The 19153-nt window shown below is 40.6% G+C and overlaps 1 protein-coding gene across 9 annotated transcripts in view; it reads left to right on the top strand.

The window, feature by feature from the left end:
* The first annotated feature begins 1076 nt into the window (after window positions 1-1076).
* RAB3IP (RAB3A interacting protein) overlaps window positions 1077-19153 on the top strand; it is a 50353-nt gene continuing 32276 nt past the window's right edge. For 3 of the 9 annotated variants that reach the window (XR_002313479.2, XR_002313478.2, XM_070454611.1), the window contains exons 1-2: window positions 17537-17812; window positions 18653-18911. Coding sequence is in view for 5 of the 9 variants with exons in the window: in XM_070454611.1 (XP_070310712.1) it covers window positions 17562-17812; window positions 18653-18911 (510 nt within the window). In the remaining 4 variants the exon portion in view is untranslated. Of the gene's footprint in view, window positions 1269-1355; window positions 1381-13258; window positions 14401-17536; window positions 17813-18652; window positions 18912-19153 lie in introns of those variants that run through there. The other 6 variants (XM_070454608.1, XM_070454607.1, XM_070454610.1 and 3 more) reach the window with 6 other exon arrangements.

The following is a 19153-nucleotide window of genomic DNA, read 5'->3' as shown; positions in this document are numbered from 1 at the left end:
ACTCCAGTATTCTTGCCTGGAAAATCCCATGGACAGAGGAGCCTGGCAGGCTACAGTCTATGGAGTCTCAAGAGTCTGACACGACTTAGCTACTTAGACAAATACACAATATTCATTAGGCACTGTGTCATGAAGTACACTATGTATTTTACATATATTAAACCATTTAATTTCTTAACGACTTATTGAAGTGGGTAGTCTTATTATCCTCATTTACTGGGGCTATTAGAGATCAACTAGCTCAAGGTCACTGACAACAGCTAGTAGGTGCCAACCTCAAAGCCAGGAATCCTGATTCCTATAGCCATACATGTAACCTACTCTTCTTTATTGCCGCTAATAGATGGCATCAATATATAGAATGGGGGTCCTACTCAATATACATATTGCATAAACTGCCTGTATCTCTTTGACTAAACATAGAGACGCATATTTGATGTGACTGCCTCTTTTCGATCAGATTTTCGGAAACATGGTTTGTAGTTTCATGTTTCCTTCCTGGAGGACCTAAAGTGGGGTGGAAGTTTGATAAAAGTTGACACAAAAGATGAGAGAAGGTAGGTACAGACACGACATTCTCGAATGCTCTAACAGTTGCTGGAATGCTAGGATCTAGGTTCTATCAGACTCCCCTGCCTCCCATCCATGCCCCCAGAGACTCACGCACGCGCACACACAAACACACAGACACACGTTGTAAGGTACATATGCGCGCCGAGTCTCAGGTTGGATATAGTGGTCCTCAACTCACATCGAAGGTTCTTCTTCCGACTCCTGGAGAGCCCAACAAACTCGAAGTGAACCGGAGACCGTCTGTCAAGCCCAGGGCAACAAGGCTCAGCGCCAGTTCGCCCTGGTTCCCAAGGAAACCACCCGCGAAGGCACCTGGGGCCCGCGCCCAACACCTGCGAAAGCCCCGCCTGGCGCCAGGGGGCGCGGGAGCGCGTCGGCCCCTCCGGCCCCACGCCCGCCCCGCCCCCTCCCCGCCCCCCCCCGCCCCCTCCCCGCCCCCCTCCCCGCCCCCCTTCCCGCCCCCAGCCCCGCCTTCCCTCCGCGGGGCCGCACGGCTCCAGGCTCCGGGGGCCCGGCTCCCGGCGCAGGCGCAGTCCCGCGCTCCCTCGGCGGCTCCTCCAGCCGTGTACTCGCCGCGGTAGAGTGTAGCGGCGTCGGCCAGCCGCCCTCCTCCGCCTCAGAGTGCTTCGGCGTGCGCTGTGTGCGGCTCTGCGAGCGCCCCTGAGCGCGGGCCGCGGCGGTGGTAGGTTAGTCAGGTGAGCGCGACGGCGGGAGGGAGAGGCCCGGGACGCGGAACACCGCCCCCCTCAGTGCTCGCGCGCCCGCCTCCCGCGAGCCGGCCTGGAGGGGCTGCCGCGGCAGGTGCAGGTGAGGGCGCGGCGCGCGGGGACCCGGCCCGGCTGTCCTGGCCCCGGCGAGCGCGCTCCCCCGCCTGGGCTCGCGGACTCCGGCGGAGGCGGTGGCGGAGGCTCGGCGCCTTGGGGGCATGTGGGCGCCCCTTGGGGCCGCTGGTGGGCGTCGGGCGGCGGCGGCTCCTCCCCCGTCCCTCGGGCGCGTTACTCATTAACTGCGCGGTCCTGAGCGCCCGAGGCGTGGAGCCAGACCCAGGTTACCTGTCGGGGGGGGCGCGCGCGGCCGGAGCTGAGGGCCCGGGCTTGCGGAGCAGGGTGTAAAGAGACTTCGCGAACAAGTCTGGAGGCCGGCGCCGCGCGGGAGCCGGACCGGACGAGGCAGTAGGCTTGGACCGAGTGTCTTAGGAGACGGCGAGCCGGGCACGGCGCCAAGGCGTAGAGGTCACCCTTGGGAGGTTTCGACGAAACCTGGTGGTCAAGAACCGGCGCCTTAGGAGACAGCTCAGTTCAGCCTGACTTTTGTTTCGGGGAGTTGAGGCGAGCTGTTCAGACATAATTGTAATTACACTACCCTTCCAGCGTGGATAGCTCGCTCCGATCGCCCAGGGAAAAGAGTTTAATGGACTCGGGAAGTGATGATGTTAGATGGAATCTTTAGCATGTGAAGAGTTGCCAGTTGTTATGGGATTAAAAAAAGTCTATAATGGCTAAAGGGTAAAGTCTTGAAAATTAAGAGCGCTCAGGTAATGGTGATTCGGAAGATGCAGACAGTTTAGTTTCGCGGAAATGTAGCAAATTCCGAGGCTACCTGTTCCCCGCTTCTGTTTCCCCCTCCAGCTTTATTTCAGGGTCGGGAAAGAGCCTGCCTTGTAAGCTTTGGCCGTGAAATGATTACATAATTGTAGCAGAGGCCAGTAAGAGGATTAGAACAAAACTGTTGTATTGTAAATCTGTTGCAAGACCCGGTTTCTGTTCATTATCCTTATTTTGTTGTTCATGCCATTTTAAGGGGAAAAAATGGTGAATGACATATCAAGGAGAAAGGAGACAGTGGAGAAAACAGTCAAATAGATTTGTAACCAGTCAGAGTAAATATTTGATACTGTTGAAAGATTTCACCACTTAGATGGGGCCTTGTTGTGTTAACGCTTGCTGTTTTATTTACTAGTGTGGTGCGTTTTTATAGGAGCTTTCATGTTTGGACAGATACGTACCCCAAATATGGGTTGTGTGATAGAATCCTATCCTTGTGGAATATGTAGAAATAAACTTAGTGGTTATATAATGTTACTACAATAGTATATTTCTTACTATTAGGAAAAAAAACCCTTTTCTTTCTTTTTTCTTTTCTTTTCTGTTTCCACTATTTCGAGAACCAAAGGGCGTACATAGACTGCAACTCTTATGGTATGTTTGGCAAACAACTCATCGGTGGTATTGAATACTGGTAACTTTTCACCAGGATGAATATTTGATGTTCAGCTGCTTTGTGAATTTTCTAATTAGTGGAGTTTCTAACTAGATCCAGTTGTAGGTTTTTGAATTGGTGTAGTTAATGCTTTTTTTAATATTAGTTTTCTCTAATTTTCACTAAACCCTCAACTTCTACAGCACACAGACTGTGTGTGTGTGTGTGTGTGTGTGTGTGTGTGTGCTGTGCAGCCTGTTGAACTTCCCTGTGTGTGTGTGTGTGTGTGTGCTGTGCAGCCTGTTGAACTTCCCTGTGTGTGTGTGTGTGTGTGTGCGTTTGTGTGCGTGTGCGTGCGAGTGCTGTGCAGCCTGTTGAACTTCCCTGACTCTGTGTGTGTGTGTGTGTGTGTATGTGTGTGTGTGTGCTGTGCAGCCTGTTGAACTTCCCTGTGTGTGTGTGTGTGTGTGTGCTGTGCAGGCTGTTGAACTTCCCTGACCTGGGATGAACCCGTGCCCCCGGCTGTGTAAGTGTGGAATTGTAACCACTGGACCGCCAGAGCAGTACACTGCAAATAGTTTTTAAGATTGACAGATTCTTAGAAATCTACATCATCATCTTGGGATTTGATATGGCAGAACAAAAACTTGCAGGTTACAGTAGTTTTACACGTATTGTTGTAATTAGTATACCCCCCCCCCTTTCTGAGCAGGACTCACTGGACCAATTTTAATAAAAAATTATCTTTTTTAAGTTTTAGTTCCATCAGTTAAACCGTGCATATGACCTTGAGTAAATCATTTAACCTCTGAGCTTATTTTCTCCATTTGCAAATGGGGGTAGCATTAGGTTGAACGGTTTGGGGTTTGCCAGTATTCAGCTGTTTTTAATATGTCTCAATCTCATATGAGCTTCATAATGGTGGGATGAGAATTAGATGAGATACTCCATGGAGGGGGTGGAGGAGGGGAACAGATACAGCTCAAGAGCATGCCTTGCATTGTGCTTGTTGCTTCAAGTACCTTGACTCTCTAGTTCTTGGGACATTCCTGGCGTATAGGTGGTGTTATTGCATTTTACAAATCATGAAATTGAGGGTCAGAGAGGTGAATAACTTGCCTCTAGTTACTTAGTTGTCTGTAGTCCTATAGCTGACTAATGGCAGAGCCAGGATTAAACACTGAGTGTGACTCCCCGCCATGGAAATCCTACCAGCCTTGCTCTTTCCGCTCCTGAAAAACACCTTCTGTAAAAGAGCTTTGTGACTAAGAAGACTGGTTAAAAAATAAACAGGTTTTCTGATGATGTGATACGAGCACTGCTGCTCCTACTACAGAGTCTAGCCCTTAGGGTGTATCAGGTTCTGGTCTAAGCATTATGCCAACTCATTTACTCTCACATTGACCTAGGAGTGAGGTAATACTTTATCCATTTAATAGTTGAGAAGATTGAGGCCCTGAGAGGTTATGAAGCTTGCTTCAGGTCATAAAGCTAATTAATGAGGGGACTAGATTAGAAGTTGGGCAGTTTTTCTTTGATGTCCATGCTCTTAACCACTCTACTTCTTCTTCCTGTGTAGATTATAATGCTGAAGAATTGGTTTTAATTTAGCTTTTATGAGATACTTAATATTGGTGTAATAAGTAATTCTTAATGTATCACCAGAGATTTTTAAATCAGGCATTTAATTGAGTATCTACTCTTCTAGTCACAGTGGGGGTTAAAGGAAAGACTATAAGATGTCTGGAAGGTAGTCCATGTAATCATTGCCATATCTTTTTGTAAGTTTATCAAAATTTAGAAGGTACCTTCACATACATGTGATGTTGTAATTTTAATGAGTGTCAGGTAAGACAAAGTGCTTAAGTAGCTGGAGAGTAGGGAAGAAAGAAGGACTAGGAATTGGTGGTGATACTTGTGTGTTGAGAGAAAGCTTTGAGGGTAATCTGAGGGAGTACATCCTTTCACACCAAGCCTCTGCCCTGTAGAGTGTAAGTCAAGATGTAGTTCAATGAAGGGTGGTAAATTGGTTACTAAATTACTTAAATACATCTGATATCCTAAAAAGAAAATGTCTGAAGAAATTTAAAGACTCCTTTCTAGCTCTCCGTAATAGCTCAGTTGGTAAAGAATCTGCTTGTAGTGCAGCAGACTGTGGTTTGATCCCTGGGTTGGGAAGATCCCCTGGAGGGAAGGGCTACCCATTCCAGTATTCTGGCCTGGAGAATTCCGTGGACTATGGTCCATGGGGTTTGAAAGAGTCGGAGTCGACTGAGTGAATTTCACTTCACTTCTAGCTATTAATAGTTTCTCTTTTTCTGTCCTGCTGTCCTTACCTTTGCCGCATAGTACTTATTTGTTTATTTTTTAATATATATTTCCAAAGCACGGAGTACATGCCTCTATTTTGGTATCATTTTGATATTTATATCGTATTTGTAAATGTTTGTTGACAGTGAGCTGCCTTCTGGTGAACACATGCTTTGAGGGCAGGGCTTTAATGCATCTTACCCTACCATATAGCTTTAGTATTGGGCCTGGAACCTAGTAGGTACTGTGCTGTTTGGTGATGGATGGTTAGCGAAAAAAATGTTAAAATATGTTGAAATCGGTCTAGCAGTAGAAATGGAAGTGAGTTTTCAGAGTAGGGATTGGAGGGACTAAGGGAAGGAGAGGTTACTTACAAGAGGAGCATTAATTTGCCATCTCTGTGTTTCCCTTCTGCTTTCCCTTTCAACTTAAAGCTAAATGCTTAAAGCTAAACAGCTGCTGCTGTTGCTAAGTCGCTTCAGTCGTGTCCAACTCTGTGCGATCCCATAGACGGCAGCTCACCAGGCTCCCCCGTCCCTGGTATTCTCCAGGCAAAAACCTAAATGAGGTAGTTTCATAAGCTTCAGTTGTATATAGAAAAAAAGTGAAAAGGTAATCTTGATTTATCTTAGGATATCAGCAACACAAAATTAAATAGCTTTAACCATAAGCTAAGATTACTTAAATCAGAGGAAAAAGGATGAAAATTATTGAAATAGTTCAATATTCAGTATTGAATATTCAATGAGAGGTTTGTTGCTTATAGTTGACAACTGTTGTAAGTATAAGCATAATGGAAGCCTGCTGGCTCAGACAGTAAAGCGTCTGGAGACCTGGGTTCCACCCCCAGGTGGGGAAAATCCTCTGGAGAAGGAAATGGCAACCCACTCCAGTACGCTTGCCTGGAAAATCCCATGGGAGGAGCCTGGTAGGCTACAGTCCATGGGGTCGCAAAGAGTCGGACATGACTGAGCGACTTTACTTTACTTACTTCACTTCTACATAGTAAAGTTGATGACTTGACAATCTAGTGGAAGGAAACTCTGTGCAAGAATGTGAGAGTAGCTTTGAAGCCTACAGAAACATACTGATGATAGCCTGCGTGTGCATGCGATCAGTCGTGTCCAACTGTTTCGACCCCATGGGATGTAGCCTGCCAGGCTCGTCTGCCTGTGGGATTTTCCAGGCAAGAGTGCTGGAGTGGATTGCCATTTCCTCCTCCAAGGGGTCTTCCCAACCCAGGGCTTGAACCCATGTTTCCTGCATTGGCAGGCAGATTCTTTACCACTGAAGCACCTGGGACGCCCCTTAGAGCCATTTAAGGAAGTGAATTGTCATTTGATGTGTCCAGATAATAGTTTTGAGTATTTGTGGGCATCTGATTGACAGGTCAAGATGAAGTATAAAAGAACAACTAAAGTAGATTTGAAGAACAGTATGTAAATGTGCATTAATTAATTTCTTTTTGGGAAGAGAGTTAATTTGAACTCTGTACCTCAGAGAGACTTGTTTTTCCCTTCCTTCTCCTTTATCAAGGATAACTAAGGTTCCCTTCTGGTTTGTAAGACAAACCCCTTTGTAGGGTCTTATTATTTACCCCCTCATTTATTCTCTTTTAGATCTTTATAGATATCATTCATCTGTGTTGTGCTTTACAATCTTCAGGACATTTTTACATTGACGGATAAGCCACTTGATTTTCTCAAATGTAGGCAGGGGCGATAATACCACCACCATTATAGATGTTGAAACTGAAGCTCAGAGGAATTAAGTGACATGCCCTAGTTCACACAGCTAGTTAATAATAGAATCTGAATTAAAAGGCTTTTCTGAAGCTTGTTTGATCAAATGCTTAGTTTTCCCCAACTTTAAAAACAGTTTCTCCAATCTTGTTATAGGGTGCTTATTGTTTTAGCTCCAGTTTTTAAAGGTGGCCTGGAATCACTGTCTCTGCTCTTCACTGCTCTGCTATTTATTCCCTCCCTAAATATTCTTATTGCTTATTTATCCAGTCAACATATACTTCAGTGCCTATTGAATATTTAGTTGACCTGTATTCTTACATATATAAAATAAAGAGACTTCCACTTTTAAGAGAAGGAAACTTCCGGAAGCAACCCAGATGCCCATCAGCAGACGAATGGATAAGGAAGCTGTGGTACATATACACCATGGAATGTTACTCAGCCATTAAAAAGAATTCATTTGAATCAGTTCTAATGAGATGGATGAAACTGGAGCCCATTATACAGAGTGAAGTAAGCCAGAAAGATAAAGACCATTACAGTATACTAACACATATATATGGACTTTAGAAAGATGGTAACGATAACCCTATATGCAAAACAGAAAAAGAGACTCAGATGTATAGAACAGACTTGTGGACTCTCGGAGAAGGCGAGGGTGGGATGTTTCAAGAGAACAGCATTGAAACATGTATATTATCTAGGGTGAAACAGATCACCAGCCTAGGTTGGGTGCATGAGACAAGTGCTCGGGCCTGGTGCACTGGGAAGACCCAGAGGGATCGGGTGGAGAGGGAGGTGGGAGTGGGGACCGGGATGGGGAATACATGTAAATCCATGGCTAATTCATTTCAATGTATGACAGAAACTACTGTAATGATGTAAAGTAATTAGCCTCCAACTAATAAAAATAAATGAAAAAAAAAAAAGAGAAGGAAACTTGGAAAACAATTTTTTTTTATGTTTTTGTTCCAAAAATTTGTAATATAGTGGCTACCAATGCAGGAGACCCAGGTTTGATCCTTGGCTCGGAAAGATCGCCTGGAGAAGGGAATGGCAACCCACTCTAGTATTCTTGCCTGGAGAATTCCATGGAGAGAGGAGCCTGGTGGGCTACAGTCCATGGGGTCACAGAGAGTCAGACACGACTGAGCCGCTAACACTTTTCATAGTATTAGTAACTCAGTAAGTTCTGAGAATTTCTGAAAACCTTTAATTTAAGAATCTGTAATAACTAACATTTCTCAATATGTCAGATTGTACATTTAATCCTGTGTTATTAGTAAATGGAAATTAATTTGTGGTCTATTTTAATGAGTGGGAAGATTGTGAAGCTTGACTAACCATCTGACTTAAATTTTTCTTTGAGTTAGTAATTAATTTCCCACTTACAGACTGCTTCCTAAAATGTAAATGTGAATTTTTTTTTTACAACCAAAATATTAGTTTGGAAAACCAACTTTATACTTTTAGGGAAAGTTAATGAGAAAATTATTTTTTATATACCTTTTTGTTTTGTTCCTTTACATAGTATTTGAATAAATCTCAAAATTTTCTACTTATGGAGAATTTAAAACAAAATACATAGATGCAAATATACGATGAACTTCAAGTTTCCCATCATCTAGCCATCAACTACCGTCAGTCCTGCCCCATCTACTCCCGTACTGTTCCCTCTCCTCATTTTGAGCAAATTCCAAGCATTGTATAATTTCATCTATAAATATTTCACTGTGTATTTCTAAAAGGTAAAGGCAGTTAGCTACAGTACAGTTTTACACTTTAAAAAAGTAACATTTAAAAATTTTTTAAGTAAGGATTACTAATTACAAGCATCCACAATTTTTTGATTATATCATAAGGCCATTACATTAAAATCAGGTTTCTGTTGATTTTATTTATATGCTATTCCTACTCTCCCACAGCAAACTATAAGGAGCTGAATAAGTACTTATTTTAAATCCAAGCATTCTGCTGCTGCTAAGTCGCTTCAGTCGTGTCCGACTCTGTGCGACCCCATAGACGGCAGCCCACCAGGCTCTGCCATCCCTGGGATTCTCCAGGCAAGAACACTGGAGTGGGTTGCCATTGCCTTCTCCAATGTGTGAGAGTGAAAAGTGAAAGTGAAGTCGCTCAGTCGTGTCCCGACTCTTAGCGACCCCATGGACTGCAGCCTGCCAGGCCCCTCCGTCCATGGGCTTTTCCAGGCAAGAGTACTGGAGTGGGGTGCCGTTGCCTTCTTCACAATATAGCAGCAAAATAAATAAGGAAATGATGAGAGCAAAGAGAATGTAGGGAAAAAATAGAAAGGATGCCAAAGTAACAGCAAATGCTCATTTCAATAGCAGTGCATTAGAGAAACTTTAGTTTTTTCTTTCTGAAAGTAAAACAGGCATTCATAGATTAAATAGGATTCTTCTTTTGGATTGTTCTCTTCTTACAATTGGTTGGGTAAGCCTTAGAGATCATCTGTCTTCATCTAACCTTTATCTTGAGTCTTATCCCTAACCTTTTAAGATGTGGAGGAGTCAGACGCAGGTATTGGAGTCAGACACACCAGGCTTTGAATCCTCCCTCTGTTACTGACTGTTTCACCTTAACAAAATTAATTAACCTCTCTGATCCTCAGTTTCTGAATCCATAAAATAGAGGTAAGAACCATTTCAAGGGGATGCTAAGAGAAATAACTAGAATAATCTATAAGTGTATATGTCTCACATAAAGAATATAATAATGTAATGCATATGTGTTATGTGTAGAAATATAATTGAAGCTATTCTGAATGTTTCCATATATAGGTGTTAAATATATCTGCCTCCATCCCCTCATTTGCAGGGTGTGACCTTCGTACTCTCTTGCCTGGTCTGTTGCAGTAGCCTCTTAACTAGCCTCTAGTTTCTTGTCTCTAGTTAAAGTCCTTGGGAGTCATTTTTCTAATGACATCACAATTCATCTGTACTTCCTAAAATGTAGATCTGAGCGCCTCTTCGGATAAAACTCCAAGCATTTTCCATGTTAAGTGAAGTTTTTAATTATCTTGTCTCATACCTGCTTCTCCAGCTTGATATTCTGTCCTCTTTTTTATTTTTTTGGTTAGTTTCATTAGTGCCAGACCCTTATTCCTTGACTATGCTATTTTATTTCCTTGCTTAGCTCATCTACAGACTGTTATTTGGCATTTAAAAATCTAACTTATAGTTTTACTTCTCCTTGAAACATTGTCTTCCTCCTTGTTTCTCTTTAGGATTATCATTTAGTGGCCCATAATAGGCTATGCATCTTCTTTTTAGCCCATTTTCATATCTGTATTCTTAGAACTTAGTACCAGAATTTGCCCTGAGGAGTTGAAGCTGACAATCTTCCTTCCGTTCAGCTGGAATACAAATAATTGATAAAATTATTAATTATACTTACACTAAAATAATATAGGTATAAAATACATTTAATAAGTATAAACCATTAAGATTTTTCTAGGCATTCATTGAGTTGATACATGTGAAATTCTTAGTTAACTGACACATAGTTAACTTTCAGTAAATATTGGCTGCTGTTTTTGCTGTGATAATGCTGACTTCTGGAAAGAAGAAATAAGATATAATGAAGATTATGAATCAGAAGCAAATTGTTTTGATCAACTTTTTAAATTAGAGATAAGCTTTATTACTTAAAACCGAGTGATAATAAGGCCACTTAAAGTGGGTTAGTAATTAACCCATAAAAATTACATGCTATCATCCTTTTCACTCATTTGTAGTGATCTCTGATAAGTTTAGTTTATGAATTGGGATAACTGCACTTGAAAGTGAGTTTTTGAATTACTTACTACTAAATGCTGAGAGTAGGGCTTCCCAGGTGGTGCTGGTGGTAGACTCCGCCTGCCAATGCAGGAGTCACGGGGTTGATCCCTGTGTTGAGATGATCCCCTGGAGAAAGAAATGGAGCATGGTGGGCTGCTGTCACCCGGGGTTGCAGAGTCAGACTCGACTGAACAATTGCACACACACACAGAATGCAGAGAGGACTACTGCTTACAAATAGTTTATTTTATTCATATAAGAACTTTGAATGCAAGACAGATCTTAATGCTTCCATTTGAAAGAGCAAGAGATTTTCAGATCATTGTGATTGGCAGCTCATTACCAGCTAAGTTACACATTTTATGGAAATTTCACACACTTGAAAAAGGGACTACATTTAATCTTCAAATAATCTCCTTTTCAGGAGTGACTGGAATTTAAACAGTGTTTTAATGTATCCCCCAGAATGAAAACATTGTACATAAAGGCAGTGCTCTGAGGTACTCTTCTAAATGCTACTTGCATTTCTCTCTTAATTCTCAGCCTCTGAGGAAGCAAACCAAACTAGATTTCCAGATGAGAGAACCTAGGCACACATTGGCCCAGTAGTTTGATAGAAAAGTGAAAGTGTTAGTCGCTCAGTTGTGCCCGACTCTTTGGGAGCCCGTGAACTTTAGCCCCCCAGGCTCCTCTGTCTGGGATTTTATAGGCTAGGATACTGGAGTGGTTTGGCATTTCCTTCTCCAGGGGATCTTCCTGATCCAGGGCTTGGACCTGGGTTTCCTGCACTGCAGACAGGTTCCTTACTGACTGAACTACCAGGGTGCAAACCTGCCTCTCTTTGAGCTTTGGACCTTATGTTTCCTAGTCTGTTCTCCAGTTTATGGAACATTTCCCACAAATGCTTTACTTTTACACCTTATACATTCCTGAAAAGTCCTTCCAAGGGCTTTATCTTTCTCATTATTTCCTATTTCTTTGGGTCTTTTCTTTGGCTTTACTTTTTCTGGGAGTCTTTTCCTTCTGATTTATTTGGCCTTCTTGTGTGGTCTCAGTGAAAGTGAAGTGAAAGTGAAGTTGCTCAGTCGTGTCTTGACTCTTTGCGACCCCATGGCCTGCAGCCTGCCAGGCTCCTCTGTCCTTGGGATTTTCCAGGCAAGAACACTGGAGTGGGCTGCCATTTCCTTCTCCAGGGATCTTCCCAACCTGGGGATCGAAACCGGGTCTCCCGCATTGTAGGCAGGTGCTTTTACCCTCTGAGCCACCAAGGTAGCCTTTGATTTATTCAGTGGCGTTTATCACACTGTGTCATTGCCTCTTAATTGTCGGTGTCTCCTACTGTATTGATACTGTTTGGGAACAGAGATGATTTACCATCTTTTTTTCCCCAGAGCTCGGCACATAGTAGTCCCTCCATGAAAACTCATTGAAAGAACAGTTGAATGTTTATAGGAAAAATAGAGTGGGTGTTGCAGGGTTGTGAAGTGAAGTGGCTCAATTGTGTACAACTCTTTGTGACCCCATGGACTGTAGCCTACCAGGTTCCTCCGTCCATGGAATTTTCCAGGCAAGAATACTGGAGTGGGTTGCCATTTCCTTCTCTAGGGGATCGTCCCAGCCCAGCGATCGAACCCAGGTCTCCCGCATTGCAGGCAGACACTTTACCATCTGAGCCACCTAATGGGTTTTAATTCAACTTAAGGAGAAACATTTTTACATGAACCATCTTAACAGTGGAAAGGCGAAGCAATTCTAATGGTGCTAAGTGTGGTGTGGTTAAAGAGCTAGGACTCTGAAGTCCCAACAGCCAGAGATTTTAATCCTGGTTGCCCTAAGCTGTAGCTTCCTCAGCTATACGTATACTGGCACTATACCTGCTGTTTAGTAAATGCTCAGTAAATAGATGGCACCACCGACTTGATGAATATGAGTTTGAGCACCTTCTGGGAGTTGGTGATGGACAGGGAAGCCTGGGGTGTTGCAGCCCATGGGGTCACAAAAAGTCAGACATGATTGAACGACTGAACTGAACTGATGGGAGAAACAGCTCTGTAATTCTGTGAGATTGCTACTGGTAGTTGGAGGACTTAGCTCCCCATACCGTCCTTCTCCCCTGGATTATTTTGAAGCAAATCCAAGGAATTTTATTTCTTCTATATTTCTGTGGTATCCCTAAAAGATAATTTTTTTTCACATAACCATCATACCATTATTATCTCTAAAAACTGACAATAATTCATAATAATATCAGTAACATCCAGTGTTCAGGTTCCATTGATTTTTTTCATAATATGTTTTTATAGTTGGTTAATTCAGATAATTCAGACAAGGTCCCCACATTATATTTCTTTATGTCTCAAGTCTCTTTATAAATTCCTTTTTTCCTCCCATTTTTGTTTATTGAAAAAAACAGGTGATTTATCCACTAGAGTGTCCCAAAGTCTGGATTTTGCTGGTTTTGTCCATATGGTGCTATTTTTAATATGTTCATTTACCCTCTGTTGGACTTCCCAGGTGGCACAGTGGTAAAGGTGTGCCAATGCAGGAGACAAGGAGACTCAGGTTTGATCCCTGACTTGGGAAGATCTCTAGAGTAGGAAATGGCAGCCCACTCGAGTATTCTCATCTGGAAAATTCCATGGACAGAGGAGCCTGGTGGACTGCAGTTCCTGGCGTTGCAGAGAGTTGGACATGACTGGGCCTGCACATACTGTCCTCTATATTTCCTACAAACTGATAATCACCTAGAGGGTTAATTGAATTGAGGTCATTTTCTTTTTATTAGGGGAAGGGGTCAAGAATACTTCATGAATGGTAATAGTGTTCATTCCCTGTTTTACCACATAATTCTCATAATTTATGATTTTATCCCTTTTCGTGATATTAAGTCATCAGTGAGTTCAAGTACTATCATTTTGATCCATTAATTATAAAATCCCCCAGATTTTACCTTAGGGTTTAAATAGTTATTGATAATTGTTGCCTAGACTCAATCCCAGAGAAGGCAATGGCACCTCACTCCAGTACTCTTGCCTGGAAAATCCCATGGATGGAGGAGCCTGGTAGGCTGCAGTCCATGGGGTCTCGAAGAGTCGGACGTGACTGAGCGACTTCACTTTCACTTTTCGTTTTTATGCATTGGAGAAGGAAATGGCAACCTACTCCAGTGTTCTTGCCTGGAGAATCCCAGGGATGGGGTCCGACAGGACTGAAGTGACTTAGCAGTAGCAGTAGCAGACTCATTGTTTCATTAAGATTACAAAGTTATTAAGTGGGACTCTTTGAAAAGAAGGGCTTTTCCTCATAAACTCTTAGTTCTCTGATATATTGTAAAGTCATGATAAATACTGGATTCTTTATTTTACCAGTTTTCAAAATAGTGTTTTGATTACATGGTACTGATCAAAAGGAGTGAAGTGAGATTTATTTTTGTTTATTTTTAGTATAATCATGAAACCTTGAGCTTAAAACTGGGTTTTTTTGTTTGTTTGTTCTTAACAGAAGTTGTCCTTTTTTATGTTCAGATTGTCCCATCTTTGGTTAGTGGGAGTCCTTTTGATACCTCTCCAGTAGTCTTTGATAGCTTTCTTGCTTCCTGGTAAAACAAGACGTTCCAAGATCCTTTTGTATATTACTGCCCCGGGCCTGGGATCAGCCCTTCTTCAGAGGTGCCATTGTTCTTTTTTTTTTGGTAGGATATCATACTGCTCTGGGCATAAGAGGTACTCATTGCTCCTGAGTTGGGTACTGCTGTTAAACCTTTTCAGTTTATAAAGGTAGGCATTTTTATAAATAGAAGAGATTTTCCTCGTATTTCTGATTCAAATTTAGGACTTCAGAGTTTTAAATTCCTTGATTTTGTATTTGTGTCTCTTTTCTCATATGCTGAAAATTTTAGTTCTGAGTGATACTGTTTAATCTTATACAATAGTGTCAGAATAGCAGTATCAACATTACTAATATGATTACTGAAAGTATTATTTTTTAAATTTCCTTTTGTTCTTAGAATATATGCCACTGGGATATACAGTTTTATTACAGTGTTTTAAAATCATTTGAAATAGTTCTTTTCAATGTTATAAAGTACCAAATGGAGCTAGATTCATTTTTTATTTTTAAAGATTTTTTTTAAAAAATCTAATTTTGTCTTATGTACATGGTTCCAAGTTCAAATTCATATCTGCAAAGTTGGGTACATTTGGAAAAGTCTAGGTTTAACACCTGTCTCTTCTTCCTGTTCTTGCCCTTTTCCTAAAGGTAACTTTTTTAAAATTTAATTTTTAGTATATCCTTCTATTTCTAAAATATAAGTACACAGAAATATATATAGTTATATACATATAAATTTGTATTTTCCCCTTTCTTATGTAAAAGGTAGCTTATTATATAACTGCTTGTTTTTCAATGTCAGCGTATTCTCAGATTTCCTTCACAGCAGTATGTAGGTATTGCTCATTTATTTTATAGCTGTATAGTGCTTCATGATGAGGATGTACGTATGTTGGTTCATTCAGTCAGTCTTTTGCTAGTGCCATTGGTCTTATGAATATATCTTTTCTTTTTTATTTTGCCCATTTATGTTTGGGATAAAACCCTGTCAAGTGGGCATGCTGGGTTGTAGATTCAATGACTGTGTCATTTGGTGGATATCGTCAAATTTTCCTCCATAGGGTTTGTGCCATTTTACATTTCCAGAAATGCAAATGCTTTCCCGTGATGGATGATTCAGTGAACCTCTCAGGTATATAGAGGTGAATTAGGAGTATATGAGATCAAAGAAAAAGTATCATGGTTCCTGATAAAATGTCAGTGTTTAATGAAAACCTCATTTCTTGTGTTGAGTAAATTGATTGGTAAACTATACTCACATGAAAATGAAATGTTCAGGTTTAGATGTTTGCTTTGGTGTGTGTGTGTATTATGAACAACGAATGATAAAAGTATTTTGGGGAAATGTAATAAATTAGAATTGAATGTTAAATACTTTAAATTCCTTGTTGATATGATCTTCCTTTTAGCATAGTGAATATTTTGGGTAAAAAAGCAAAGTTTAGTTTCATTTTAAGGACTGAGATTACTGTTTACTACAATAAAGAAAACATTCATTGGATTTGAAATTTGGTATTTGCAGGTTTAATAGTTAAGAGTTTTGATTGTCCATATACAGTTGTCCCTGAGAACCCTCAGGGCATTGGTTTCAGGACTCACTCCCACCCCATATCAGAATTCCCAGATACTCAAGTCCCTTATATAAAATGACACAGTATCAACATGTATCCTATGCACATCCTCCCATATACTTAAAATCATCGTTTATAATCCTATAATAACTAATACTGTGTAAATTCTGTGTAAATAGTTGCCAGTGTGTGGCAAATTCAAGTTTATTTTTTGGAACTTTCTGGAATTTTTATTCTGAATTTTTTCTACCTGAGGATGTGGAATCCCTGGATATGGAGGGCTGACTGTATGTCTTTGAAGGTCTGATTATGGATTACATGTAGTAATCTGTAATTTTGAGAGTGTATAAATATTTTGTCAGTTCCCTTCCTTCCCAGCTTTACTGTGGCCTTCGTTGTTCCCTACTTGTCTTATTTTTTTTTAACTTTTTTTGTATTAAGAATATGAGAGAGTAAAATTTTTCAGTTTAATGAATTTTTTTTTTTTTTAGTATTTTATAATGAAATCATGTGCTGTAGTAGTGCTTTTGTTTGGGATTTTTTCAAAGTTTGGGGAAGGTGTTAGTCACGATTATCAAAGTACTGTTGTAACAAAGAAACAATTGACAAGAGAGATTGAGTTGACATTGTAGAAGAGCTTGATTTTCAGAATAACAAGTTCAGAATTTATTCTTTAGGCAGTGGGAAATCAATAAAAGTTTATAAGATTTCTTTATATTTTTCAAGTGAAAAACTTGAGTGTTATACTTTTTAGTTTTCATGTAAATTTTGTTATATAGTTGTGTAGTTTATGAAATATTTTTTACTTATGGAGAAACAGAAGCATACATATGACTGTTAATGGCTGACTGATAACATATTTATTGAGCTGTAGTCTGGGCCAGATGCTTAGTACATTACTAAATACTTTATATGGGTTTTCTCCCTCAATCCTCACTGCAACCTGATGAAGGAAGGGAGTATTATTATCCCCATTCTCATCCCATTAGAGGGAAAATTTAAGGCTTAGAGAAATGTAATGCATTATCCTGGGTTGGATCCTGGGCCTATTGAGAACATCATTAGGATAATCAGTGAACTTTGATTGGGGCCTGTTTAGATGGTTATAGTGATCAGTGTTAATAACATCCTGATTTTGGTGATGTTTTACTTAGGGTATATACACTGAGATGTTAAAGGGTAATGGGTATCATGCATAAGATTTATTCTCAAATGGTTCTAAAATGTTAACAGTTTCATAATGTGGGTGAAATATATATTTCTCTGCAACTTTTTGTAAATCTGAAATTATTTCAAAATAAAAGAAGAGAAAACACTGAGTCATCCAGTCATATGTGACTTTCTTTGAAGTGGAACAGAATAATTCACTGAACTTAGTCTCTCTTATTCCGAGTGTGTGTATCTGTTTGTCTTTACTACCTCTTCTTTTTCTAACCAAAGTCACATATGATAGTAAAGTTAATATCAAGCAAGTTTTTATTCATTCCTCATTGTTACTTATTAATTACTTACTGTAACAGTGTTATCCTTCACTTTCAAGTTTATTCTGAATTAGATTGTTTGCCTTTTATAGTATTTATGCTCCGAGGTCACTTATTAAATTTTAAATGTAGTTTTTTTCCTGTTTAAGTTTATATTTTATAATGAACTGTTAAACACATTCTATAAATATACATCTTACTTTAGTTTTAAATGTCACTATCTCAAAATAATTTTCTGCTTTTTAACGTAGGTTGTTCTATGATGAGGCTTTTGCTATGGCTAATGACCCCTTGGAAGGCTTCCATGAAGTGAACCTTGCTTCACCTACTTCTCCAGACCTTCTTGCTGTGTATGAACCGGGAACTCAAGAGCAGACTACCTCACCTAGTGTCATCTATCGGCCACATCCTTCAGCTTTGTGCTCCACCCCTATCCAGGCTAATGCCTTAGATGTTTCTGACCTTCCTACACAACCTGTGTATTCCTCCCCCAGACGTTTAAATTGTGCGGAAATATCCAGTGGCAGGTAGGAGAGAATCAAGATGCTTGTTTTAGAGCATTGTATTAAATGGAGTGTGCTTGGATAACTTTTTTTAAGTTTTATTATTTTAGAAAATTTGAATAATATAAGGTTGTTTATGAAGAGCAATGCATGTCAATGATCAAGAGCAGGGGTCGCAGACTTTTTATGGAAAGGGCCAAATAGCAAATATTTCAGACTTTGTGGGCTACACCGCCTCTGTTTTGACTGCTGGATGTGACTATTAAGGTGTGAAAGTAGTCATAAAAGTGAAGCTGTTCAGTCGGGTCTAACTCTCTGCAACCCCATGGACTGTAGCCTGCCAGGCTCCTCCATCCTTGGGATTCTCCAGGCAAGAATACTGGAGTGGGTTGCCATTTCCTTCTCCAAAAGTAGTCATAGGCAGTATGTAAATGGATAAGCGCCAGTAAAACTTTGTATGTGAACCTTGAATTTTGGATTTTATATAATTTTCTTGAGCTGCAAAATATTATTTGATTATTTTGAACCATTTGAAAATGTAAAAATCATTTTTGGCTTTTGGGCCTTCAGGGAACAGGTAGCAGGCTGGATTTATTCTACATTTACTTTGTAGACCCCTGTTCTAGAGTATCACTATCCAATAGAACTTTCTGGCATGATGAAAATATTCTCTGTCCTATTTAAGATGATAGCCATTAGCCATATATGGCTATGAAGGACTTGAGATGTTGTTGCTTTGGCCCTGGACATGCTATTAATTAGTTCTGGTGGTGAACACTTTGGATAATGCAGTTATAGGCATGTGTGTTTATGCCAGTTAATACTTGAGCACATGGTGATGTTTGTTTGAACTCTCCTTTACAGCATCCATGGTGCAGATCCAGCACCTTGTTCTACCTCTGGAGTCACAGCTGGGTTACTTAAATTAACTACCAGAAGGGACAACTGTAGTGCAGAGAGGGAGTTTCTACAGGGTGCTACTGTAACGGAGGCCTGTGATGGCAGTGATGATATTTTTGGGTTGAGTACTGATAGTCTGTCCCGCTTACGAAGCCCATCTGTTTTGGAAGTCAGAGAAAAGGGCTATGAAAGATTAAAAGAAGAACTTGCAAAAGCTCAGAGGGTAAGCAACAATATATTTTATTCTTCTATGTGTTACATTCAGAATGAATATTTGTCCATGGGAGCAACTCAAGTGAAATCTTACAGTTCTACACCTTTTGCATATTTGTACTCTCAGTTGCTGTTGGGCAGCATTTGGGAATCTGTGAATTGGTCTCGATAGTAAAGAAGCTTATCCAAGAATATGAACAGAAAAAAAGAGACTCTTAATTCTTTGTTTTCCCTTTCCTCGTCTTGCATTTT

Source organism: Odocoileus virginianus, chromosome 24 (genome assembly GCF_023699985.2).
Source record: "Odocoileus virginianus isolate 20LAN1187 ecotype Illinois chromosome 24, Ovbor_1.2, whole genome shotgun sequence".
Lineage (NCBI taxonomy): Eukaryota > Metazoa > Chordata > Mammalia > Artiodactyla > Cervidae > Odocoileus > Odocoileus virginianus.
This window is presented reverse-complemented; position numbering and strand designations above follow the sequence as displayed.